Source organism: Temnothorax longispinosus, chromosome 3 (assembly GCF_030848805.1).
Source record: "Temnothorax longispinosus isolate EJ_2023e chromosome 3, Tlon_JGU_v1, whole genome shotgun sequence".
NCBI classification, from domain to species: Eukaryota; Metazoa; Arthropoda; class Insecta; order Hymenoptera; family Formicidae; genus Temnothorax; species Temnothorax longispinosus.
In genome coordinates this window covers 9,971,388-9,999,291 of record NC_092360.1, presented here as the reverse complement: position 1 = coordinate 9,999,291, position 27,904 = coordinate 9,971,388, and the positions used below count along the sequence as shown (strand labels likewise).

The 27,904-nt window shown below is 33.7% G+C and overlaps 4 protein-coding genes and 1 pseudogene across 5 annotated transcripts in view; 2 read left to right on the top strand and 3 right to left on the bottom strand.

The window, feature by feature from the left end:
- Positions 1 to 5: 5 nt before the first annotated feature.
- LOC139809265 (N-acetylneuraminate lyase-like) lies at positions 6 to 2,523 on the top strand. Of its 2 annotated transcripts, XM_071772019.1 has the most exons (8): positions 6 to 238; positions 745 to 806; positions 888 to 958; positions 1,145 to 1,290; positions 1,373 to 1,541; positions 1,669 to 1,814; positions 2,021 to 2,192; positions 2,252 to 2,523. In XM_071772019.1, exons 1-8 carry the CDS (start codon positions 233 to 235, stop codon positions 2,410 to 2,412), a joined length of 933 nt encoding a protein of 310 aa, XP_071628120.1. In that variant the 5' UTR covers positions 6 to 232; the 3' UTR covers positions 2,413 to 2,523. The 2 variants fall into 2 exon arrangements, with proteins under 2 accessions (XP_071628120.1, XP_071628121.1); XM_071772020.1 differs by lacking the exons at positions 745 to 806; positions 888 to 958 and having other exon boundaries at positions 8 to 238.
- A 1,539-nt stretch (positions 2,524 to 4,062) lies between these two features.
- Positions 4,063 to 7,267, top strand: LOC139809404 (N-acetylneuraminate lyase-like). Its single transcript, XM_071772264.1, has 8 exons — positions 4,063 to 4,200; positions 5,226 to 5,287; positions 5,371 to 5,441; positions 5,664 to 5,809; positions 6,042 to 6,210; positions 6,341 to 6,486; positions 6,694 to 6,865; positions 6,935 to 7,267. Exons 1-8 carry the CDS (start codon positions 4,195 to 4,197, stop codon positions 7,093 to 7,095), a joined length of 933 nt encoding a protein of 310 aa, XP_071628365.1. The 5' UTR covers positions 4,063 to 4,194; the 3' UTR covers positions 7,096 to 7,267.
- Positions 7,268 to 7,334: 67 nt separating this feature from the next.
- LOC139809545 (N-acetylneuraminate lyase-like) lies at positions 7,335 to 10,435 on the bottom strand. Its single transcript, XM_071772485.1, is given in 10 exon segments — positions 7,335 to 7,346; positions 7,424 to 7,569; positions 7,639 to 7,810; positions 8,020 to 8,142; positions 8,144 to 8,166; positions 8,297 to 8,465; positions 8,698 to 8,843; positions 9,063 to 9,133; positions 9,217 to 9,278; positions 10,289 to 10,435. Coding segments are annotated over 10 exon segments (930 nt in total). The 5' UTR covers positions 10,295 to 10,435.
- Positions 10,436 to 11,963: 1,528 nt separating this feature from the next.
- LOC139810796 (N-acetylneuraminate lyase-like) lies at positions 11,964 to 14,488 on the bottom strand (annotated as a pseudogene).
- A 404-nt stretch (positions 14,489 to 14,892) lies between these two features.
- LOC139810795 (1-phosphatidylinositol 4,5-bisphosphate phosphodiesterase epsilon-1-like) overlaps positions 14,893 to 27,904 on the bottom strand; it is a 117,549-nt gene continuing 104,537 nt past the window's right edge. The window contains 11 exon segments of the mRNA XM_071774682.1: positions 14,893 to 22,365; positions 22,367 to 22,628; positions 22,906 to 23,229; positions 23,440 to 23,788; positions 24,100 to 24,406; positions 24,494 to 24,718; positions 25,062 to 25,289; positions 25,688 to 25,914; positions 26,239 to 26,537; positions 27,189 to 27,394; positions 27,525 to 27,828. Of these exon segments, the coding sequence (XP_071630783.1) occupies positions 21,136 to 22,365; positions 22,367 to 22,628; positions 22,906 to 23,229; positions 23,440 to 23,788; positions 24,100 to 24,406; positions 24,494 to 24,718; positions 25,062 to 25,289; positions 25,688 to 25,914; positions 26,239 to 26,537; positions 27,189 to 27,394; positions 27,525 to 27,828 (3,961 nt within the window). The 3' untranslated portion in view covers positions 14,893 to 21,135.

Below are 27,904 nucleotides of genomic sequence, written 5' to 3'. Positions count from 1 at the left end.
CATATTCGTTTCAGCAACAACCACATTTTAATTTGTCTAAAAAATTTGAAATGTTTTCTGATATTTAATGCTTCTATCGTTGGTACATACATATACCTACTCCATTAATGTTTTACAAACAAGGTGTAATCTATCTTATCAGCACTCGACGAGGAAAGTGTATTTTACTGGTCGTTGTTTAGTTCATTTCACGTCGCTGTACTTATAAGGTTTTACGTTCCTGCATAACACAATGTCCGTAAGTATATGACATCACTCATGACATATTCATAGCACAAATATAATCAAACGATAAAACAAATTTAAAAAAATACAAGCTTTGTAGTAGTCTGCTTATATCATTGCATGCGACATATAAAGTAAATATAAAGTAAAGAAAAGATGCATGTCATTGCATAGTTTTATTAAAAAATACGATCAACCATTATTGAACCATGTCAGATGTAAATCACACTGCCGTCATCACGTGAAATTTTGAGCAACTAACTATGTACTTCCTTTGTTACAAATATTCATAAAAAAATATGTAAATCTATCTGAAAAAAGCCGCGATATATAATTTCTTTACAGTACAATTTTTACTGTTTAAATAAGGAATAAAACAAATAAGCATTAAGCAAATTAATATTCTCTCAATTTATATACACATTTACGACATATTGCTAATAATAACAAATAAAACTAAATCGAATAAAAAACAATTTTTACATTATATTGAAAATAATTGATTTTTTATAATTACAGCGATTGTCGTACACCTACAGAGGTCTCATTGTTCCCGTATTAACCCCTTTCAGTAAAAATGGGTAATTAACTTATATCCACAAACTTTAATAACAGTTAATATTAAACTGAATGATAATGTGTGATTGACATTTATTTAATAGATCTCTTAATTTAAACATTATACCACAATATGCGACATATCTAGCAAAGAAAGGAATCAAAGATATACTTGGTAAGTCGCCTTTAAAATCAATTAACTTTATTTTTTAATTTAACGCATTAAATTTCTGCCGAAAGAGCTTTGCATAAAAATCATTTTAAAAAATACATATATATATATTTATATATATATGTAATAAGTATTTCAAAAATTATAATAGTAATTTTGTTTGCATGTCTGTCACATCTCTCTTTGCAGTTAATGGCACAAATGGTGAAGGAATGTCAATGTCTGTTGCCGAAAGAAAACTTGTTGCCGACGCCTGGGTAAAGGCAGCGAATGAAACAAAACAACACTTGATGGTTCAAGTAGGAGGTGCTCCTCTTCCCGATGTTATTGAACTTGTAGGTTCAATTACTAACATACGCGAGAAACAACATTCATTCCGATTCTGCAATTGAATAACAAAATGAAAACCTTTCATAGGCAAAACACGCAAGTAGTTTGAACGTGGATTCTATACTCTGCTTACCAGAATTGTACTTCAAGCCTACTACTCCTGAACAACTAATTGAATACTTGCAAACAATTGGCAAGGCAGCGCCAAAGACGCCGTTACTATACTATCATATTCCTATGATGACTAATGTTAACAGTAAGCGGCCTTTCGACATTTTAATATACGCATACTGGATATAATCAACTGGCATAATTAATAAGATTGATATTTCGTTATGTATACACGTATCGCGCCATAATTATCATGCATAAACATTTTGTAGTACACATGGGACAATTCCTTGAATCAATTGGTGATAGAATACCCTCATTCGTGGGTATAAAATTCACTAGCTTCAATTTAGAGGAAGGAGCTCAAGCGCTACGTGCTGATAATAAAAAATATATTATTTTCCTTGGCAACAATCAGGTAATAAAATATGCGTTAGCTCGTAAAGTTTAAGGCCAGCACTTCAAGAGTAGAAAAAAAACTAATAATTAAATAAAAAATTAGTAACTAAATTTCTAATTGATTACCAGTTATATTTACTGGTAATATTCGGGTTTATTTTTATTAAAGTACGGTTTTTTTTTACTTCAATATAATGAAAATATATATTAGATCTGATTTTCTAGTTAATAAATGCCGCGTATGCATTGGGAATGAAGTCTTTCATATTAAGCACCTTAAACATGTTTCCGGAACTTGTATTGGATCTTCTTGCTGTTTGCAAGAATGGAGATATGTTAAAAGCTAAAGATATGCAAGAAAAGCTTTCAAGTTCTGTAGCTGCTATAATGAAACATGGTAAATACTATTTTTACATCTAACAAAACGCATTGTTAGTAAAAATCGGTTGTTTGTAGGTAATCGAATCCAAGCTACAAAAATAGCAATGGCTCTTCTTACTGACATTGATGCAGGGCTATCTCGTACACCACCTAATTCTATTTCTTCTAAGATTGTAACAACTATGATAAAAGATTTGACAAACTTAGGATATCAACCAAAAATTAAATATTACTGAGAATATTTTCCTTTTCCAACTTATCTTGTTTGTATAACATATTGTATTATGTAGTATATTGTATTATATCATCTCTGGTTTTCCAATAAATTATCTAATTATAAACATAAACGTTGTAACAATGTTTTCTAAAAATAAATACTTATAAAAATCAAATCTAATCGTTAAATTTATCATCAGTTTAATAAATATATATAGTCTATACATTTTAGGAATATATTTTTAAGATCTAAAACCTAAAAAATGTTTTCCTATGAAATAGAGCAAATAAATCTTAAATATAAATATATAAGTAATATATAAAATAATAGTTTTAAGCAAATTAAATCAAGAATACTAAGTTTTATTACTAAGTTTTATCAAGAAAAAAAATTGTTAATTTGAAAAATATTTAGTCTGATACGTTCAACTAAACATTTTAGTTAATTGACTAAACATTAGTTGTTTCAACAATTTATTTAGTTTCTTTAATCAAAAATTAATTAATTCAACTAATGTTTAGTTAACTAAAATGTTTAGTTAAACATATCGGACTAAATATGTTTTGAGATTAACAAATTTTTTTTCTCAGTGTATATATAATATTATCCAATTGTCATAACAAACATACGTTTATCTATATTTATTAAAGTTCTAATAATATAATTAAGATGATATAATTACACATATATAATTTGCTCAAGAGTGAACATATCGAAATCTCAAGTGAGCTCTTTAGTGACATTCATAAAATGGAGTTTGGATCAGAGGGAAAGCTAAGCGGCAATAAAATCAAGGTCCTGATTAAGACAAATGTTTACGGGCTCAGAGATCCACGAAAGAATGTTTGAGCGGCTGCCTCGCGTTTCTTTTCGACAATTTTTTCATAGATATGTTCTAAATAACAAATTGAATGCTTTCTAACACTTAATGCTTTTATCTTTGACGTACTCATCTTTAAGTCCGTTGTACAATAAGTTGTATGTCGGTGTCGAATGCCAAACGCATGCGTACTATACTGTTGCTTATCATAAAAAGTTACATTATAGTAAGTCAGATGTCGGTGTTACAACAGAAGATGGTCAATTTCCATCTTTTTACGACTTACAAATGTATGATTTTTACGATTAATAATAAGAGCTTACAATTTTTATTTTATAGTTTGTTTGCATCATAAATAATAAAATAATTATTCATCAAGGAAAATATTATATGACAAAACCGATACGGAAGTTAGAAATATTTTTTAAAATATTCATGGAAAAAATGTCTAAAAATTTTAAAATGTTATATGATGTGAATATGGCAGATAATATTTTAAAATTTGTAAAATTCTTTATAATTATTTATGTTCGAAATTACGTTAACTGCAATGCAGTTTTCGATGACTACCAAATGGTCTCTAATATTCATTAAAGGTTGAGATTTTATTTAACATCTTACTGTGTTATTTTAAGTTTTCTTTGTAAAAGTTATCTGATTCGTGTAATTTATCCACATTAATAATAAATTGGAATAAATTACTAAAGTTATCCATTATTGTTTATGCTCAATATATATTAATGATTTAATTTTTAATTATAGAAAATGGTTATTCAAATCCGACAAATGACATATGACAAACGACTAGCGACATCTGATATCGACATACGACTTATTGTAGAACAGGCTTTAATGTTTCACAATAACAACCTATCTTATCAGCGCGTGACAAGAAAGTGTATATTTAGTTACTGATCGCTGTTTAATTCATGCGTTTCACATCGTTGCACTCGTGTAAGGTTTTATTTTACGCACAACACAATGTCCGTAAGTATACGATATTCACAATACTCATCATATAAATATAATTAAAAATAATCAAATAAAAATATTTAACTAGTGTAATCTTCGCGTACTCGTTTTCTAATCATTAGATATTATGTGTATAATTAATAAGTACACATATGTAAAATAACATATGCACAAATAAGTAAATACATATGGCTCTACTAAAAAATGCGATCAACTGAAATTATTGAGCTATACATGTACCGCACTTGTAGATATCGATCATGCTACCATAAATTTAAATCATATGGCAAGTGACATTTGAGTTAAAAGCTATAGCTATTGAGTTAAACTATAATATAATCATGTTACGTTCCAAAAATTCTCTTATCGCATCATATTAAAATGCCAGTTATTATTTCCAGTGGCAATTATACAAAAAGATTCTTAATATATCAATATTCAAATTGTAATATTTATTTCCTAATATAAAAAACGCGTATCGCTATTTTTATAAATAAATCCTTCCCATAGATGAACTGTTCTTCTAGATTTTCTGGTGTAATCTGATCCCATTTTATTCTTAATTTCTCAGAATAAAAATAAGATTTAAGATTCCAAAATAAAAAACTATTTAGTCCCAACAATAATAAAATAGAAGGATTTACTGCCCTCTGTTTCATAGTCCTTATTTTTCTTTAATAAATAAGACACGTAAAAATTAAAAAAAACTTGAATTTAATATTTAAGACGATTTTTTTGCAGTCCCTCTTTTAAAACTAATCATTAAACAAGAAATAAAAATTTATCTGCGACGTCGCGGCACGTCAGCTCAATAATTTTTTTATATTAAATATTATACAACATTATTATTTAAATAGGGAATAAAATATTATTGTTAAAAATAGAGAATAAAAAAAGTATGTAGAAATCAAATTAATAATCTCGAGATAGATGTAAATAACTATATATATACATATATATATTCACTAGATATATTGTTAATATAAAACTAAACAAAATAAATTACGAAATTGTTCATAACATTAATTTTATAATTGCAGCGATTATTGTACACCTACAGAGGCCTTATTGTTCCGGTATTTACTCCTTTCAATAAAGATGGGTAATTAACTTGTAGCCACAAACTCTAATACATCTAATTCAATTATAATGACCACTTCTAATGACAATATATTTATTTAATAGATCTCTTGATTTGAACATTATACCTCAATATGCAACATATTTAGCAAAGAAAGGAATCAAAGGTATTCTTGGTAAGTTCATTTATTTTTAAAATCAATTTTAATTATTTAAATAATATTTAACCACGTATATTATTATTATTATTATTAAATTCTTGCAAAAAAAAAAACTTTGCATAATAATCATTTCAAAAGATACAAAAATTTATTCATTTCAAAAGAAAAAATATATAATATATAACAATTATTTTAAATAAAAGTAGTAATTTTTTATATATCACGTATTTTTTGCAGTTAATGGCACAAGTGGCGAAGGAATGTCAATTTCTGTTGCCGAAAGGAAACTTGTTACAGAAGTCTGGGTAAAAGCAGTGAAAGAAACAAAGCAACATCTGATGATTCAAGTAGGAGGCGCTCCTCTTCCTGATGTTATCGAACTTGTAGGTGTAATTACTAATAGCGAATTCGGTTGGATTGGACGCATTAGTGCGCACTCGGTGCACATTTAAAGCCATTGTACTCTAATATTTAAAGTAAAATGAACATACACTCTATTGTGTACGACAGTCTTAATGTGCACTGGTGCGTCCAACCGAATTCGCTATAACATACGCGGGGAATAACATTAATTCCAATTCTGCGATTAAATAACTAAGTGGAAATAATTCATAGGCGAAGCACGCAAGTAGTTTGAACGTGGATTCTATGCTCTGCTTACCAGAATTGTACTTCAAGCCTACTACCCCCCAACAACTAATTGAATATTTGGAAATAGTTGGCAAGGCAGCGCCAAAGACACCGTTACTGTACTACCATATTCCTATGTTAACTAATGTTAACAGTAAGTCTCCTTTCGGCATTTTAATATACGCATACTGGATATAATCAACTGGCATGATTGATAAGATTGATATTTCGTTATGTATACACGTATTGCTGCACCATAATTATCATGCATAAACATTTTGCAGTACACATGGGACAATTCCTTGAATCGATTGGTGATAAAATACCCTCGTTCGTGGGTATAAAATTTACTAGCGCCAACTTAGAGGAAGGAGCACAAGCACTACGTGCTGATAATGAGAAATATGTTATTTTCCTTGGCAATGATCAGGTAATAAAATAATAGTTAGCTCGTAAGGTTTAGCATAAGAAGCTGACGCTTCTTGTGTAGAAAATAAATCAGAAATTGCTAGTAACTAGATACTAGGCCAGATATTAATTAGTTACTGGCTATATTTTGTCTTATTTTCTACCTGGTTTGTATTCTTTTATTTCAATGTAATATAGAAATATAATATATCGTGATCTGATTTTCTAGTTAATAAATGCCGCGTCTGCATTGGGGATGGATTCATTTATAGTAACCGGTATAAACATGTTTCCGGAATTTATATTAAATCTTCTTGCTGTTTGCAAGAACGGAGATATATTAAAAGCTAAAGATATGCAAGAGAAGCTTTCAAGTGCTGTAGTTGCTATAACAAAACATGGTAAATACTATTTTTGCGTATGATGGAGCACTTTACGCGAAAGCAGTTACGAAAAATGATTATTTGTAGGTAATTGGGTGCAAACTATGAAAGTAGCAATGGCTCTTCTTACTGACATTGATGTAGGACTACCTCGTGCACCCCTTAAATCTATTTCTTCGGAAGCTGTAGCAATTATGACAAAGGATTTAACAAACTTAGGATATCAGCCAAAAGTTAAACACTCTTGAGAATATTTTTCTTTTTTAGTTTATCACATTTTTGTGATATATATTATACTATCTCATTTTAGATTTTTCAATAAATTGTTACTAATTACTTACATATAAAGCACAAAACATAAATGATATATGTATATAAAAATCAAAAAATTTCTCAATAAAAAAATTTTTCATTGAGAAATTTTTTGATTTTTATATACATATATCATTTATGTTTTGTGCTTTATATGTAAGTAATTAGTAACAATTTATTGAAAAATCTAAAATGAGATAGTAGTAATATATATCACAAAAATGTGATAAACTAAAAAAGAAAAATATTCTCAAGAGTGTTTACTTTTGGCTGATATCCTAAGTTCGTTAAATCCTTTGTCATAATTGCTACAGCTTCCGAAGAAATAGATTTAAGGGGTGCACGAGGTGGTCCTACATCAATGTCAGTAAGAAGAGCCATTGCTACTTTCATAGTTTGCACCCAATTACCTACAAATAATCATTTTTCGTAACTGCTTTCGCGTAAAGTGCTCCATCATACGCAAAAATAGTATTTACCATGTTTTGTTATAGCAACTACAGCACTTGAAAGCTTCTCTTGCATATCTTTAGCTTTAATATATCTCCGTTTCTTGCAAACAGCAAGAAGATTTAATATAAATTCCGGAAACATGTTTATACCGGTTACTATAAATGAATCCATCCCCAATGCAGACGCGGCATTTATTAACTAGAAAATCAGATCACGATATATTATATTTCTATATTACATTGAAATAAAAGAATACAAACCAGGTAGAAAATAAGACAAAATATAGCCAGTAACTAATTAATATCTGGCCTAGTATCAGTTACTAGCAATTTCTGATTTATTTTCTACACAAGAAAAAGCGTCAGCTTCTTATGCTAAACCTTACGAGCTAACTATTATTTTATTACCTGATCATTGCCAAGGAAAATAACATATTTCTCATTATCAGCACGTAGTGCTTGTGCTCCTTCCTCTAAGTTGGCGCTAGTAAATTTTATACCCACGAACGAGGGTATTTTATCACCAATCGCATTCAAGGAATTGTCCCATGTGTACTGCAAAATGTTTATGCATGATAATTATGGTGCAGCAATACGTGTATACATAACGAAATATCAATCTTATCAATCATGCCAGTTGATTATATCCAGTATGCGTATATTAAAATGCCGAAAGGAGACTTACTGTTAACATTAGTTAACATAGGAATATGGTAGTACAGTAACGGTGTCTTTGGCGCTGCCTTGCCAACTATTTCCAAATATTCAATTAGTTGTTGGGGGGTAGTAGGCTTGAAGTACAATTCTGGTAAGCAGAGCATAGAATCCACGTTCAAACTACTTGCGTGCTTCGCCTATGAATTATTTCCACTTAGTTATTTAATCGCAGAATTGGAATTAATGTTATTCCCCGCGTATGTTATAGCGAATTCGGTTGGACGCACCAGTGCACATTAAGACTGTCGTACACAATAGAGTGTATGTTCATTTTACTTTAAATATTAGAGTACAATGGCTTTAAATGTGCACCGAGTGCGCACTAATGCGTCCAATCCAACCGAATTCGCTATTAGTAATTACACCTACAAGTTCGATAACATCAGGAAGAGGAGCGCCTCCTACTTGAATCATCAGATGTTGCTTTGTTTCTTTCACTGCTTTTACCCAGACTTCTGTAACAAGTTTCCTTTCGGCAACAGAAATTGACATTCCTTCGCCACTTGTGCCATTAACTGCAAAAAATACGTGATATATAAAAAAAACTACTTTTATTTAAAATAATGTTATATATTATATATTTTTTCTTTTGAAATGAATAAATTTTTGTATCTTTTGAAATGATTATTATGCAAAGTTTTTTTTTTGCAAGAATTTAATAATAATAATAATAATATACGTGGTTAAATATTATTTAAATAATTAAAATTGATTTTAAAAATAAATGAACTTACCAAGAATACCTTTGATTCCTTTCTTTGCTAAATATGTTGCATATTGAGGTATAATGTTCAAATCAAGAGATCTATTAAATAAATATATTGTCATTAGAAGTGGTCATTATAATTGAATTAGATGTATTAGAGTTTGTGGCTACAAGTTAATTACCCATCTTTATTGAAAGGAGTAAATACCGGAACAATAAGGCCTCTGTAGGTGTACAATAATCGCTGCAATTATAAAATTAATGTTATGAACAATTTCGTAATTATTTTGTTTTAGTTTTATATTAAACAATATATCTAGTGAATATATATATGTATATATATAGTTATTTACATCTATCTCGAGATTATTAATTTGATTTCTACATACTTTTTTTATTCTCTATTTTTAACAATAATATTTTATTCCCTATTTAAATAATAATGTTGTATAATATTAATATAAAAAATTATGTGCCGCGACGTTGCAGATAAATTTTTATTTCTTGTTTAATGATTAGTTTTAAAAGAGGGACTGCAAAAAAATCGTCTTAAATATTAAATTCAAGTTTTTTTAATTTCTACGTGTCTTATTTATTAAAGAAAAATAAGGACTATGAAACAAGGGCAGTAAATCCTTCTATTTATTATTGTTGGGACTAAATAGTTTTTTATTTTGGAATCTTAAATCTTATTTTTATTCTGAGAAATTAAGAATAAAATGGGATCAGATTACACCAGAAAATCTAGAAGAACAGTTCATCTATGGGAAGGATTTATTTATAAAAATAGCGATACGCGTTTTTTATATTAGGAAATAAATATTACAATTTGAATATTGATATATTAAGAATCTTTTTGTATAATTGCCACTGGAAATAATAACTGGCATTTTAATATGATGCGATAAGAGAATTTTTGGAACGTAACATGATTATATTATAGTTTAACTCAATAGCTATAGCTTTTAACTCAAATGTCACTTGCCATATGATTTAAATTTATGGTAGCATGATCGATATCTACAAGTGCGGTACATGTATAGCTCAATAATTTCAGTTGATCGCATTTTTTAGTAGAGCCATATGTATTTACTTATTTGTGCATATGTTATTTTACATATGTGTACTTATTAATTATACACATAATATCTAATGATTAGAAAACGAGTACGCGAAGATTACACTAGTTAAATATTTTTATTTGATTATTTAATTATATTTATATGATGAGTATTGTGAATATCGTATACTTACGGACATTGTGTTGTGCGTAAAATAAAACCTTACACGAGTGCAACGATGTGAAACGCATGAATTAAACAGCGATCAGTAACTAAATATACACTTTCTTGTCACGCGCTGATAAGATAGGTTGTTATTGTGAAACATTAAAGCCTGTTCTACAATAAGTCGTATGTCGATATCAGATGTCGCTAGTCGTTTGTCATATGTCATTTGTCGGATTTGAATAACCATTTTCTATAATTAAAAATTAAATCATTAATATATATTGAGCATAAACAATAATGGATAACTTTAGTAATTTATTCCAATTTATTATTAATGTGGATAAATTACACGAATCAGATAACTTTTACAAAGAAAACTTAAAATAACACAGTAAGATGTTAAATAAAATCTCAACCTTTAATGAATATTAGAGACCATTTGGTAGTCATCGAAAACTGCATTGCAGTTAACGTAATTTCGAACATAAATAATTATAAAGAATTTTACAAATTTTAAAATATTATCTGCCATATTCACATCATATAACATTTTAAAATTTTTAGACATTTTTTCCATGAATATTTAAAAAAGATTTCTAACTTCCGTATCGGTTTTGTCCATATAATATTTCCTTGATGAATAATATTTTTATTATTTATGATGCAAACAAACTATAAATAAAAATTGTAAGCTCTTATTATTAATCGTAAAAATCATACATTTGTAAGTCGTAAAAGATGGAAATTGACCATCTTCTCGTGTTGTAACACCGACATCTGACTTACTATAATGTAACTTTTTATGATAAGCAACAGTATAGTACGCATGCGTTTGGCATTCGACACCGACATACAACTTATTGTACAACGGACTTAAAGATGAGTACGTCAAAGATAAAAGCATTAAGTGTTAGAAAGCATTCAATTTGTTATTTAGAACATATCTATGAAAAAATTGTCGAAAAGAAACGCGAGGCAGCCGCTCAAACATTCTTTCGTGGATCTCTGAGCCCGTAAACATTTGTCTTAATCAGGACCTTGATTTATTGCCGCTTAGCTTTCCCTCTGATCCAAACTCCATTTTATGAATGTCACTAAAGAGCTCACTTGAGATTTCGATATGTTCACTCTTGAGCAAATTATATATGTGTAATTATATCATCTTAATTATATTATTAGAACTTTAATAAATATAGATAAACGTATGTTTGTTATGACAATTGGATAATATTATATATACACTGAGAAAAAAAATTTGTTAATCTCAAAACATATTTAGTCCGATATGTTTAACTAAACATTTTAGTTAACTAAACATTAGTTGAATTAATTAATTTTGATTAAAGAAACTAAATAAATTGTTGAAACAACTAATGTTTAGTCAATTAACTAAAATGTTTAGTTGAACGTATCAGACTAAATATTTTTCAAATTAACAATTTTTTTTCTTGATAAAACTTAGTAATAAAACTTAGTATTCTTGATTTAATTTGCTTAAAACTATTATTTTATATATTACTTATATATTTATATTTAAGATTTATTTGCTCTATTTCATAGGAAAACATTTTTTAGGTTTTAGATCTTAAAAATATATTCCTAAAATGTATAGACTATATATATTTATTAAACTGATGATAAATTTAACGATTAGATTTGATTTTTATAAGTATTTATTTTTAGAAAACATTGTTACAACGTTTATGTTTATAATTAGATAATTTATTGGAAAACCAGAGATGATATAATACAATATACTACATAATACAATATGTTATACAAACAAGATAAGTTGGAAAAGGAAAATATTCTCAGTAATATTTAATTTTTGGTTGATATCCTAAGTTTGTCAAATCTTTTATCATAGTTGTTACAATCTTAGAAGAAATAGAATTAGGTGGTGTACGAGATAGCCCTGCATCAATGTCAGTAAGAAGAGCCATTGCTATTTTTGTAGCTTGGATTCGATTACCTACAAACAACCGATTTTTACTAACAATGCGTTTTGTTAGATGTAAAAATAGTATTTACCATGTTTCATTATAGCAGCTACAGAACTTGAAAGCTTTTCTTGCATATCTTTAGCTTTTAACATATCTCCATTCTTGCAAACAGCAAGAAGATCCAATACAAGTTCCGGAAACATGTTTAAGGTGCTTAATATGAAAGACTTCATTCCCAATGCATACGCGGCATTTATTAACTAGAAAATCAGATCTAATATATATTTTCATTATATTGAAGTAAAAAAAAACCGTACTTTAATAAAAATAAACCCGAATATTACCAGTAAATATAACTGGTAATCAATTAGAAATTTAGTTACTAATTTTTTATTTAGTTATTAGTATTTTTCCTACTCTTGAAGTGCTGGCCTTAAACTTTACGAGCTAACGCTTATTTTATTACCTGATTGTTGCCAAGGAAAATAATATATTTTTTATTATCAGCACGTAGCGCTTGAGCTCCTTCCTCTAAATTGAAGCTAGTGAATTTTATACCCACGAATGAGGGTATTTTATCACCAATCGATTCAAGGAATTGTCCCATGTGTACTACAAAATGTTTATGCATGATAATTATGGCGCGATACGTGTATACATAACGAAATATCAATCTTATTAATTATGCCAGTTGATTATATCCAGTATGCGTATATTAAAATGTCGAAAGGCCGCTTACTGTTAACATTAGTCATCATAGGAATATGATAGTATAGTAACGGCGTCTTTGGCGCTGCCTTGCCAATTGTTTGCAAGTATTCAATTAGTTGTTCAGGAGTAGTAGGCTTGAAGTACAATTCTGGTAAGCAGAGTATAGAATCCACGTTCAAACTACTTGCGTGTTTTGCCTATGAAAGGTTTTTATTTCGTTATTCAATTGCAGGATCGGAATGAATGTTGTTTCCGCGTATGTTAGTAATTGAACCTACAAGTTCAATAACATCGGGAAGAGGAGCACCTCCTACTTGAACCATCAAGTGTTGTTTTGTTTCATTCGCTGCCTTTACCCCAGGCGTCGGCAACAAGTTTTCTTTCGGCAACAGACATTGACATTCCTTCACCTTTGTGCCATTAACTGCAAAGAGAGATGTGACAGACATGCAAACAAAATTACTATTATAATTTTTGAAATACTTATACATATATATAAAATATATATTTTTTAAAATGATTTTTATGCAAAGCTCTTTCGGCAGAAATTTAATGCGTTAAATTAAAAAATAAAGTTAATTGATTTTAAAGGCGACTTACCAAGTATATCTTTGATTCCTTTCTTTGCTAGATATGTCGCATATTGTGGTATAATGTTTAAATTAAGAGATCTATTAAATAAATGTCAATCACACATTATCATTCAGTTTAATATTAACTGTTATTAAAGTTTGTGGATATAAGTTAATTACCCATTTTTACTGAAAGGGGTTAATACGGGAACAATGAGACCTCTGTAGGTGTACGACAATCGCTGTAATTATAAAAAATCAATTATTTTCAATATAATGTAAAAATTGTTTTTTATTCGATTTAGTTTTATTTGTTATTATTAGCAATATGTCGTAAATGTGTATATAAATTGAGAGAATATTAATTTGCTTAATGCTTATTTGTTTTATTCCTTATTTAAACAGTAAAAATTGTACTGTAAAGAAATTATATATCGCGGCTTTTTTCAGATAGATTTGTATTTTTTTTTTAATATTTGTAACAAAGGAAGTTGCATAGTTAGTTGCTCAAAATTTCACGTGATGACGGCAGTGTGATTTACATCTGACATGGTTCAATAATGGTTGATCGTATTTTTTAATAAAACTATGCAATGACATGCATCTTTTCTTTACTTTATATTTACTTTATATGTCTCATGCAATGATATAAGCAGACTACTACAAAGCTTGTATTTTTTTAAATATTTGTTTTATCGTTTGATTATATTTGTGCTATGAATATGTCATGAGTGATGTCATATACTTACGGACATTGTGTTATGCAGGAACGTAAAACCTTATAAGTACAGCGACGTGAAATGAACTAAACAACGACCAGTAAAATACACTTTCCTCGTCGAGTGCTGATAAGATAGATTACACCTTGTTTGTAAAACATTAATGGAGTAGGTATATGTATGTACCAACGATAGAAGCATTAAATATCAGAAAACATTTCAAATTTTTTAGACAAATTAAAATGTGGTTGTTGCTGAAACGAATATGTAATTGACATTCAGATTTTTTTGTATTTTGTTACATACGTAAAATCGAATAAGTATTTCTGATAGAAAATAACGGTACAAAAATACAAAAATAGAATGAAATAGTAGATTTTGACGATGACACACGTAATTAACCGCAAATAATAATAATTCTTAATTTTTATTTTAAATTTTTAGATTTTAATTAGTTCTATTTTTTTGTGAAATGTATGATTAGCGCCTCATCAGAAAAATATTGTTGTCAGATAAACATTTATTTGATAAAGCACTAATCATACATTTTACGAAAAAAAATAAAACTGATTAAAATCTAAAAGTTCACTCAAATTAAAAGTGTTTCAGAAACAGATAAAACTAATTATATCTTAATATAAATTTGGCGTGATTAAAAAAATGTATTAATTCGATTGTAACCAATTTAAAAGACAAATCTTCCGTTTATTCAGGTACCTTAAATTTATACAAAAGCACATATCTTTTACATTTAAATTTGCATGGATATGTGAGGAGATGTGGAGAGGAAAATTTCTCGCTTAAAATGACAATAACTACAATTATTTATAAAAATGCTCTTTATGCTTATATATTTACATGTAGATCCTTTTTCTCAACAATGTCAAATAGTATAATATATTATTGTAATGGTAAATTCGCTATAAGTCCAAGATGGTCGCATGCTTTTTTTAATTTAAGGGTATTACATGCTTCTCTTTGTTCCTCGAAACGAGAACGGAGGCTACTCGAGTTACATAATAACGCCAAAGAGAATTCTATTAATGTTAGCGGCTACTCGTATAATGCTCGTTCTTTTTTTTTTATTTTGTAATAATTGTCATTTAAATGTGACGAAATGCTACGGCATATTGTACGCGTACTAGGAAAGAAGTTTTCTGCTTTAGCGGTAACAGCTTTTTTTTTACGTTTTGTCTTACAAATCTTTCATCGTCCATCTTAACTTTTCAAGCATCGCGGCTTAATAGCGATTGTAATGCATGGAATACAATGGCACGTTGCTCGATAATATCTCACAATAAAGTTCACAAAAAAATCTTTTTATCTTGACCAATCTGTATCTGAGAAACTCGACGGAAAGTATAATTTTACGAGAAGGTACAACAATAATATTTCCGGAAATTTATACACTAACTGGAAGTTAAACAGAAAATGTCACAGATATTAGTGGCGAAATTATAATATGGCATATTAAACGGATTAAGATTGAAATTTTTGAACAATCAATTGGAATTCAAAATGAACGTTCTGAAAGTACATTAAACGAGCAGAGAGAGGAGCGCTCTGTTCTGCATTTTTTCGTGCCGTTTCCAAGACGATAAATTAATTATTGTAAATAGTTATAAACTTGTACGCTAAAAATCATTGAACGAGATGAAGTTTTAGAGAAGTATAGGCAAGAAACGATTACGATTAACCTGGTTCCCTTCTCTCTGATAACTATATATATAGTCATTATTATTCGGCGATTTAACTAATTGCTGCATAGTTCGTTATAACTTGCATATATAATTGTCTTCCGACGGTCATAGCGATACTTTGCGATACTGACGATGAGCCGGGGAAAGCCGTCAACGAGATACGCGGGCAGCGACCGCTTGCAAGATAAATGCGTTACGTATGTGATAAAGTTCATAATTACGCAAAACGAGACGTCTCGTGTCGCGTTTGATCAGAGATCGATACACCGTGCGAAGTCGGTGCCAGCCCGATTGCGCGCGGCCAGAATATACATCTCTTTATTAATCAATTATAAATGTTAATTAATCAATTCTCATCTCCCTCTCTCTCTTTTTAATCTTTCCATTTTACTAACTATCGCAATTTTTCATGATTAAGCATAATATTCTTCCGTTTTTTTTTCTTTCTTTGACTCTGAAACATGTCACGCATACAAAAATGCCGCTCGACGGCCCTTCGAGAATAACGCATATGTATGTATATACGATCATATTTATATGTATTATGCGCGATTTTTTTTTTATAACGTAACAGCTACCGAAGAATCACGGATATGTACACAATTAGGGATATGCCCGGCCGCTGCGTTAAGCTCATTTTAGACGATAATTCGCGTCAGATTTTGGAATAGAATTCTCTTTATAACTTTATATGTCGTGTATTTAACGTTTAATTTATATTTTGTATGCGTATGTATATTCTGATTCTCCAAAAGTGTATCTTGTATTACGCGGGCGTCAGACTATAAATAGAATTCTATCCTGAATTCTGACGTGAATTGTAGATCGTTAAAGTGAGCTCCAGCATCCATTCATTCGGCCTTTCGCTCGATATCTTCGAGGTTAATCTTCCGTTCGGTTTCTATCATTCTGCCCATCTCTCGTTCTTTGCGCTTCTTCCTTTCTCCTACTTTCTTCGTGCGGTCCGCGCTCTCGACCGACGAAGAAAGCAAGGAGCCTTCAATACTGGTACCGTTTACATTTAGGATCGGCTCCTGGGAGCTCGCTCGGTAGTGTCCTTAATCAGAGTGGTCCCAAAAATATTAAGAAGTAATCGTTTCGCGTGTGCGCGCCGCTTTTAATACAGATAGCATCTTTTAAATGCGCCTACCGAGTTTTTTTGAAGTCAGCCTCGAAGAAAGGGGATGACGGACGAAGGATGATATATCGTCATGTATGTACGCCGTCGAACATGTTAGTGAAACAACATCGCGTTCTATGCATCGATAAGCTTTTACTTCTTGCTTTATCTTACGCGGGGAAAAAAATAAAATATTTTATTTATTATTTTAGAATAAATTTATCCGAAGCTAAATAATAAATAATGATAATAAATGATAATAGGTAATAAAATAAAAGATATTTTATGCGTGTTGATGACAGCTATTAACGAAATGATTAAACTAAGTAATATGGAATAAATAGCGTATTGGTATCGCGTTTATCTTATCTGCGATTTTTCGAATTTAATGAAATAGAGATAACCTTGCATATAATCTAATGACTTACATAATAATTCATAACAAAACATCGAGGTTTGCGCGGGTCGTTTTAGTATCGAACTAAAGTCAAAATCACATAACGGAGTGAATTCGTGATCGTCATTTTATTTTACTGGGAGGATTCTTTAAAATCGTGATTTTACGAGGAACAATATGTTGTCCGCCGACGGCGTCCGTGCTTTCGGAGGCGAATTTGGCAAATTGCATGCAGCTCGTTGCGACATTCGGTGGCGGCACAACAACGAATGGTTACAACCGTTGCAATCGTGATGCAACGTTTGATACAGACACTGCCCTTTTACAATCGATGATTCTCTTGATACGGGGGTTTAGTCGGAGGTCCAAGGAGCGTCGAATATTAATTATAGTAATTAATTAACGTTATTAGTAGCCATTGTTCGTTACTGCTATGTACATAATGTTCCTTGAGGATGCTGCTACACTGTTGGAAAATTTGTGTTAAATATAACATAAATCGCATGTCCCAAACGGTCCACTCAAATTTTTGTGTTAATTTAACACAATATGGATGTGTTAGTAACACCGATACTATGTTAAAATATTTCAACAGAAAAGAAATGTAATTCTGATCGTAATTTGAGGTTAATTATGTGTACAATTAACATAAGTTTTATGTTAAAGTTAAGATTGTAAGATAAAATCAACATTCTTTTTCTGTAAATTTTAACACATTTAATAAATACGTTTAAATTGTGTTACTTTAACATATTCTTTAAATTATTTTAATAATTCTACATTTTAAATTTGTTAAATTCAATTAACATAGCAGGCATATGTTAAATCTGCACATGTATGTGTTGATTATTTTACACAAAAATTTTAACAAGAACCTTTTTTAACAAACCTACAAAAATTTTCCAACAGTGTACATACATATTAGATAAATACTGTTGCGGTGTACCGAAATGTACTTTGATCTCTCGCTTCTATCATTTAGTATACGTTACACGCGGTGATGAGAGTATGTTTGGGTGATGCGCTTGCCAAGAGTTGTTGCGCGATTTCACGATTTATTAGTCTTCCGTTGTTAACATTTGAGATATTTTAATGTATCGCAGCTACTCACGTGTGTAAGAAGATCGGAAAGTAGGAAAAAGAAGAGAGATATAGATAAATTTCCGTAATGCAGGAAGAAAATAAGAAATTACAACGGAAAAGAGAAATTGTGATATGTTGATTGAAAGGTACTTCCATAAATGCAAAAACATTGTAGGCAATGAAAAATCTATTTGAAGAAAAAGACGTATGATCACCTTACCGCTTGCAATATTGTCAAATGCGTTGGTAGATATAGCGATCGTAAATTAGATGTTGGCCAGCACGTATCTGCAAAAGTGCTTTAAAACGATTGCGATCTAACGATATTATAAGTACAGTTGGTTTAGATCTTGTTTCTCTTTAGTGATCTACAAATTGGACCAATCAGATTTTTCTTTTTCTTTTCACGGCTAGCAAATAGGACAATTGCTTTCGAACTGTGCTGATCTATGCCTCTCTTCGTCGACAGAAATTACTCTATTGAATGTATAATGTGTAATATTTTTTATTTTATTCTCTTTTTACTCACTCGGGGATATGTGTACGAATGTAATTGGGCTGTGTGTGTTTGTTTCTCATTTCTTGTCTCGTTTGTCTGCCTCGCCCGTTTGGTCTCTGCGGATATGTGATTACGTATTTTCGAAGAGATGGAGGATAAGGAAGGAAGTGGTATCGAAAAATATACAGAGTCTCCAGTGAGGTCGCGAAGCACGATATGGGGAAGGATATGACTATAGCGTATAATACATCTCATATATATATATATTTTTTATAGCATTAAAAAATCTCGGCGTTTCCGTGTCGTACAATTGTACTGATTCACTTTAAAGAGTCAGTCTGCGGGGCCGTCTCGAAAAAATATAAAATATCTAGAGCGATTCGGACGTGGAAGACGGGGCAAGGCTATCTCGCGACCTCACTGTTTTGCGACGTCAGATTCCGTATTGTTGCTCATTAGTCAATTAATTAACATTATTAGCGAAATTATTTTCCCATAAAATTAGGCTGCCGGCCCTCGAGTGTACGACGAAGCTCGTCGACGCGCGAATGCCTTGTCACGTGAAAAAATAATTAAATTAGAGCGATAGCACGTTCGGACGCGGTTTTTTTTCCACTCCATCGACACTCCTTGGTCTCGTATTTATAATCTACGTATACATACGCTCGCTAAAACAGTCAGGAGAGAGGGACGGTAATCGAGAATGCAACACCGATCTACCCTCTAGCGTTAACAATATATAGTAAATACCATCTTTAAGTAGCAACTCCCAATATACATTACGATGATCTCTCTCATTGGATTCTATACTCAGATTCCTTATCACATGGTCGACTAGACGCAGAAAGAAATTATTAACATTAATAGAGTGAACAAACGAAGTGCGATAACAGCGATATATAACTTTATTACAGAGTTCGCGCGCGAAAGCGTATCGATGGAAAAACCTCAGGTACGACGTAAATGATAAAGATGATGCTTACGAATGACGAGAAGTCACATGAAGCTGCGGAATTTCTTTTGGAGATGCGGTATGTCGATTAGACAGAGGCGATATCCGATATATTTCAAACGGAAACACATTCAAATAGGGAAGCACTTCCGATCTAAACGTTATGAATGTGTCGCGGATCTAGAATCACTTAGAATCGTCGTTTGGCAAAATGTTTAGAGATCGCCCGGTGTGATCTCCCTCCTTCCTTCGTTGTACAAAAATAATAAAATCAGGCGCGACCCGTGGCATTTAATTCTTTGTATTTTCGACGCGCCAGCGCGTCTCCGTCGAACGCGATAGTTACGGATCGTATCGATCCGCGTCTGATACGAATTTACTGCCACGTAACGAAATTCAGTATGATGCTTGGCTTTTGTGCGAACTTAAGGGGACTCAAGAATCGTCGCTTTGCCACTTAATGATTGTACTACGTCGTTACTTCAGATATGCTATTATACTCTTTAAAACTCTTGAAAAATCTTTGTAAATGGCGGCGTAATAATCTCCATCTCGCGGTATCGTCCGATTTTGTTTTGGGAAAAATTCAATTCGCCGAAGGTGCTTTCTGCAGCGATGGCGATTTCGTTCATTCGATATTTCGCTCAAATATCACGGAGATAATCGCGTACGTGATCGAGTTTAAGAATGTCGCGTTGTTTTTCAGACATTTATGTTTTTCAAAAAATCATTCTGTTTTTTCCTAAAGGGATTGATTCTTCCTTTTTTTCCTATTGCAGAGATATTTTTTCTCGCGTAACGTCACCGCATGATCAATGATAAAAACACGCTGTCTGATATTTCTTTCCATCTTCTGCCTGATATTTCTTTAGTATCGCAATGGGATATTTAATTATTCTGATCGTACCGTGCGTTTTATCATCCGACTTAAAGACTTACAGATTTTAACTTCTTCGGGCGTACGCTTGTATTATGTAAATTTTCAACAAAGTGAAATTTTTCGATCTTCTCAAGCTCTTCTTTCAATTTGAGATCACATCTCGACAGGATCGTCGACATGGGAAACGCTTCGCAAGATCAGAACTAAATTCTGATCACGGTAATTGAACTACGAACTTACAGATGACTTTTCCGAGTGGCGAAGATCGATGATATCGACGTCGCCCTTGACTGCCACTATGACTTCCAGCTCATTAATTTTCTGAACGAGACCTTCTTCAGATGAATAGCGGCATTGAATAGATCGGATTCTTCCCCGTCAGAGTGAACCTCTCGTCTACGAGACATTAGCCGATAGCCTCTCATGCCTCTAGAAGTGGGGTCTGACAGTGCTTCCGAAACAGGCACCTTTTCTTTGCTGGATCCTGGCAGGGATACGGATCTGCCCACAGAAAATCCCAGTCGATCGAGGGTCGCGGGCAACAAGTTCCGTCTCGGAATCGCTTGTTCTCTTTCTCTGAGGATAAACCTGCCGAGAGTCTTCCACAAAGCCTGCGTGGTGTAAACGTTCTCGTCGTCGCTCAATACTCTCAGTTGACGATTTCCGCTTCCAACCGCGCCCGTGCCGCCCCATTCCAGCTCCTCGACCAGAACGAACTTAGCCGGGTTCTCCATTCTTCTGGCCTTTATCAGAGCATGCGCCAGCACGTCCTGCGCCGAGCTGCTTATCGGCACGCGTAGAATCGCATAAGGGATCTCCGGTGAGACGTTATAGATGCAGACCAGAAAGGTGTCCGCCTCGTCCCATGTGTGGGTGGATTGGTCCCTCGTGTTGGAGTCGTTGAGCTTCGAGTGGCCGGCCGTGCTCCTGATAGAGGCGAGCCACGCTCTACTGCTCGGATCGTCGCCTACTCGCTTCAGCAGGAAACGACCGTCCCCTTTCCACTGGTCCTGTGCCTGAAGAGGATGTTCCATAGGGTCCAGCACGCGTTGAGTCGGTAACTCTTCTCTGTCCTTTTTCTCCCATCCACGGGACACTTCCTCCACCAAGATGTACTCATCTACGTGTTCCGGCGATATCTGGGCCTTTTGCAACGCCTGTAGCATCACTTCTTGCGTAGTACTCTCCTGGGTGACCTTTAGGATGGTACCCGGCCCCTCCGGGATCACGTGGACCATTAAGAAGAACATTCGTCTTTTCAAGGTGACTCCACCCAAAGATCCGGGATCGACGGTGCTCAGTTTCTCGGGCTCTTTGCTTGACGAGAGACGCTTAGACGACTCCTTATGATCGCGGCAGCAGGTGTTGTAGTCCAAGCTTTCCTCCTCCAAGCGAGAATAAATAAAGAGCGTGGAAAGGGCTAGCGGCCTGTTCTTGCAGGATCGTAATCGTACGTGTCGGTAGCCGGGCCGTAGACACTTGAGCGGTATTACGCGTTGCGCGATCACGTGATGAGAGCTTGCCTCGAATAACGCCGAAACGCAGGAAGGCGAGATCCTTGAACATCACTTGGAAGCAAAACTTCTCGTTCCAGATGGGATTCAACGCATTGTTCTGGATCACCTTCGTTTTGTGCTTCGCGCAGTCGATCGGTATACCGACCAACTCGACCTCGACGTATGTGCTGGCGACGAAGTTCGTAACCGAGACGTATTGTCCTGAGGTTATTGTGAGACTTAAATGCGCAGAATGCAGCCCATCGAACTCCTTCTCCCAAGGGTTGAATCGCCTGTCAAAACATTTACGATTGTTTAAGAAGATTTTTCGAGATAACGTACGATCGTTCAGAAATAATTTAACTATCTCTTTTCAAAATATGAAAACATTTTCTTATAGCAAAGATAAACTTTATAATATAACATATAGATCAAAAGAGATCATTTCGCAACTATTGCTTATGATTTACAAATTAATCGATTTTTTAATGAACGTATACTACATAAATAATTATATTATTATTGCCGCATTTTAGAAAATTTGTAAGAAATAACAGAGTATAAATTCACCTGTACATCATATGTCCCTTGTCCCACATTACCGAGGGTTTCCTAACGTATCCGCACTGACCATTTTGCTCGAACATGGCTGAGTTCAGATTTAATCCCGCGTCATCGGTCTGATAGTTTAACGCAACCATTTGGATTCCGAAAGCCCAAAATATTACAGGATTGAAATTTGTGGAATCAATACGCATCCCTGCGGGATATGTTCGAATGAGTTGAGTCTCTGCATGGGAGAGCACGTGTGTCGCCTGTTTTCTACAGATCTTTTTCGCCGAGCTCTCATTCAGAGACGAACATTGGAAGCAGGCCGGCATTCCACGAGTGGATCTAATAACATACAAGCAAAAAAATAGATACCATCTTTTTTATTTGCAAAGCCAATATATTCGTCGATCAATGCCGATTGTGAAATATAATAAGGTTTGCCGAAATAAGGTTTTAAAAAGGAAAATGCAAAAAAAAAACAAAGGCACGAGAATAAGATTAAGACAATCATAAGTTAGAATAAATAAAGAAAACACTTAATGAGAAACTGACCTAAATATATTATCGATGTTGCTACCGCCGCTCGCGATCGAGGCTGACGTCGAGAGCGATTGCGGCGATCCTGACGAGGAAGCTATGCTGCTGGGCCCTATACCGGCGATGCTGTGCCTCTGAACTGGTCCCGTATGCGATTGATGACGTATTTTTCCCGGCACGACTGGCATGGTATTTAGTCCGCGGAATTTAATTGCTTGGAGATAAATCACCAAGTCCGACAGCTCCTTGGCTATTTGGCTGCTCTGCTTTTGCGTCTTGTCGTCCACTCCTGGGTCTGATTTTAAACGACCATGCGGCACTTGTCCGCCACCCAGATATTTCTCGTAGCTCGAAATGGAGTTATCTGTAAATTGCAATCGCCGAGCGATTCGTTTCGTAAGTGTTTAACCAAGTGCAATTACTATGCTTCTTGCAAGCAAGTGGAAAAAAAGGGTTTGAATTTATCATTACATTAAACTCGAAGATTTATCGTTAGGATACGATGACAATATGGCACGCTGTATATTTAGGTTTAACTTGAGCTTAGGAAAAATTGAGAGAACATCAGAAGATCATTAATAGCGAATTCCGATATCTTTCTTGGAAGTATAGATCTGGTTGGTATAGTGGACTTTTTCCAAGCATACTTCAGTATTGATAATGTATTATTTTTACCATCGATGTTGTCATCCTCATCATCGTCCTCTTCGTCGTCTTCATCCTCGCTAAAGTATTCGACTACGGACGTGCTGCTTACGTCGGTCCGCATTTGTTTCATAGAGGATGCGCGATCCGACATAAGCATCTTCCCACGGTGACTGGGGAGGGGCGTGTGTGATAAAGGACCGGCAGGATCAATCACTAGCTTCTTATTTTTTATCAAGATTCGGTAACGAAGCTGCGAAGGCGAAGGCAGTTGAGGATCATCACTGAAGTCGGACTCGAAGAGAAATTTCGTCACCAATTTCTCGCCAAAAACAGACTGAAACCGTGTATTTCTGCTCGTAACTTGGCTTAGGCGCAATGACAATCAATAAGAAAATAATTTATTGGATAATTAATCGGCTACCTGAAATATTTGAGCCATGCGAGCTTGCTGACTTGGCGAACAGTGATTCTCGATGGAAAGAATCACAGGATAGGGAGAACTGACAAAGGCGCTTCGATCGATCGCTTCCACGACCGAGCGAAATGGTATTTTCGTAGTGAAAGTGTGACCGTGATAAATCAGCGGGGATCCATCGTCACCGTCCCAACAATCGAGCTCTACGCAGCGACACCCGGTTAAGAGCACCTGCGCAGATTTTGATTGTTATCGGTCAATAAGTTTTATTCGCGCTAATTACTTTATTTTATTCCAATGGAAATTTGTATTGCACGTTTCACGCAAAGCAAAAGAATGTATTTTTTTAACTGATACTTTTTTTCATAACTTTGGATACATATGAAAAGAATTTTTTATTCATTTATCTTAAATCTCACAGGAATAATGCATGAGACTATTAAATAATAGCGCGTAGTTCAAAATTCGTTGCAATGGAAAGAACTTGTGACAATGCCATAGTAAAAATATTTCATGTTCCAGTTCCATGAAGTTCATTTATTACGCGAATTTATTTTTGAAAGTCGCAACGTACCTGTGAATATAGTTGCACGGAGGACTCTCCTTTGAGTTGATGCCCGGTTAAATACGTATTGTGAGAACTGGCAATGTAATATTGCGACAGAGGCTGCTGCATCTCGGTTTCGGACGGTGTCGCATACTCGTTCGGGAAGGCATAATTGTCCTTGTCCATCATATACCGCGCAAAACCCTCGAAAGACAAACACCACTGTGTGCGAAGTGCCGGGTCCGGTTCGTGCCTCTGAAATGAGAGTAAATCCGGACCCGTTTGATTGTGTTACGTCGCATTGTACATTGGTATGAGCGCGCGTATATAACAATGCCACCGGCGGTCGCATGAGCGTGAGGAGAAGTTGGATCTTCTATTGCCAGATAAGACAAATTGAAATCATGATTTCGGTACAACGGGATGAAAGGAAGGATCGTTTATCGTCTTCAACAAAAGCAGTTTATTCGCGAGATTGCACGCAAACTGTCGCAAACACATTAATTGCGTATGGCAATCAGCCAAATAGCAAAATATTAGGGGATATTAATTTCCTGTATATCCGTAAAAAAAATTTGTCGGAGAGAAATAAAACCGTCGGGCAAACATTCTTCGCCACGCAGGAATCTCTGACCCCGTAAATAAATATTTACCTTGATCAGTGCTTTGATTTCATCGTCGCTCAAGTTTTCTTGTTGTCGAGACTCCAGAAATTTCGTGAGTGTCGCCAGGGTGATTACTTGGGATTTCGACGTATCCACGCCCGAGCAATTATTGATTATGCTTGCCGCCGCGATGACATCAAAGACCTGTTTCTTTTCCAGATTGCTACCCGTCTTGTATTCGTGACAGTCAATAGAGTTGTTTCTCGTCAGCAAGCCTGGCACATTAAAATGTTGATTTCTTATTTTAATTTTTAAAAAAGCAAATCACAAATCATAGATGGGAACCGATGTAATGTGACTTTTACTTTCGATAAATATGGACAAACGTATGTTATTAGGTGGGTTATAATAAAACTCATAGTGTTCTGAATCTAATTTACTCAAAATTATTATTTAATGAATTAACTCATATATCTATATTTGAGATCTACTATCGCATTTTCACGATTAAATACAAAGATCTCGTGCATCTATATCAAATTATATAAATTTATACAGAAAATTTAATAATTATGTCAGTTCCATTCCTATCGACTTACCAATTCTTTGTGGAGTGGCGTCACTGGTCTGCCTGAGCACCGCCGGGCGAATATTAAAGTCCCTTAACGACCCGTCACTCTGGCTACGACACGTTATCGCTAATTGCCCGAAGAGTTCACGCAAATCCTTCCTGGCTCGTAAGCTGAACGATCGGAAAAGCGCGACGAATTCCACGAAGTTCAATTGCTTCTCGTATATTTCCGAAGTAGTGCGCGCTTGCACCTGCCAAGGGGCCTCCAAGCCTCCGGATATACCACCGGATCCGTTCTTGTCTTTTTCCTTGGTGACACATAACAAACTACGCATGCGTTATTGCGAGGTATAAGAAAATTTGTCGAACACAATACAAGTAATAGAGAGATTTTTCATGTCATATTTTACAGAAATTTCGAAATTTTGTTTTTACATTTTTCTTATTTTATATAGGTATATATTTTTAAGGTTTTAAATCTTAAAAATGTGTTTCTAAAATATTATGATTATTAACATCTACAAAGACAAAGTTGCGATCATTTGATCAAGAAGTCCGAAAAAATATCGTTTATTGTGCTTAAAAATTAAAAAAATAAAAAGCACTTTAATTTGCTTTTTTTTATATTGTCTCTTAAGTATATTGTCAAAAAAGATTCTTTTTACATTATATCTTTGATATTATTAGTTCTATATTAATAAAAAAAATTCTAAAATATTCTTTACGCATGATAAATATAAAAAGCTTTAGAAACTTTTCGGTTAAGAAAAAAGAAAGTTTTAGGTTGCTCAGTTTTAGACGAGAAAACCTTAAATCCATAATCCAGATTTATGTTTCACGTAATATTCGACATGGAACTGTAAGATTTTCTATCCCGATCTATATAATTCTCGGCCTATATAAATCTTTTGCTCGAAATCGAATAGATAAAGAGAATTTGATGTCAAGTGGACTCAAGTGTGTGAGAGAATAATGTACCTTTGAAAAGCGGAATAAGGCAAGTTGGAGAGACGATCGCCGGAACCGGGTGGTGGGCTACGTGGCGGGATTCGTTCTCGGTTTGCTCTCGGTGACGCTGGTAGAATCCTCGTTAAAGACTCTCTGCTTCCCGTGATGTGACGACGAGGTGTAGCGCACAGGCCTCCATCCGAGGTCGAGGTGTCGTGCTGTTTTACACTCAGTTCCTACGTTAAACCGAAAGAGTGTTCAATTCGGTGAACGTGGTTATATTTACGAAATAACGTACGATCTTTGCAGTGATTCACAATCTGATCTATGTTTGTTATAAAAGATGCGAGATGAGTTTATGCGCACCTTGGTCAAACCGTGAATGTTGCTAATCGATTTGGTTTTTTTTCCTTTAGCATTTCGTCTACGTATAGTGCCGCTGCTCGTTGGAGACAGCGTTCCGACGCTGTCTATCGAGGCCCAGTCGCGACCGCCGAAAATGCGAATAGCATCGGCCGTCGTCGGCTGATCTATGCCCTCCATCGGCTGTTCCAAGTAAGAAAAGTATAGCTGGAGATATTTTTCTTTCAACCAGCGTGATCTACGATCTGTTAGCTGCTGTTGTCTTTTGAGGCCTCGCAATATCCAGCACAATCCCATGTACCATATTCTGAAAGCGGAGCAACGTGCGAATTACATAACTTTTATGTAGTTCGACAATACGCAATTTAGCAACAAATCATAAA

Coding starts and splice junctions, on each gene's coding strand:
- LOC139809265 (XM_071772019.1), top strand. Junction 959..1,144: donor AGGAATCAAAGATATACTTG/GTAAGTCGCCTT, acceptor CTCTCTTTGCAG/TTAATGGCACAAATGGTGAA. Junction 1,815..2,020: donor TTTTCCTTGGCAACAATCAG/GTAATAAAATAT, acceptor CTGATTTTCTAG/TTAATAAATGCCGCGTATGC.
- LOC139809404 (XM_071772264.1), top strand. Junction 5,810..6,041: donor TTCCTGATGTTATCGAACTT/GTAGGTGTAATT, acceptor AATAATTCATAG/GCGAAGCACGCAAGTAGTTT. Junction 6,211..6,340: donor TATGTTAACTAATGTTAACA/GTAAGTCTCCTT, acceptor AACATTTTGCAG/TACACATGGGACAATTCCTT.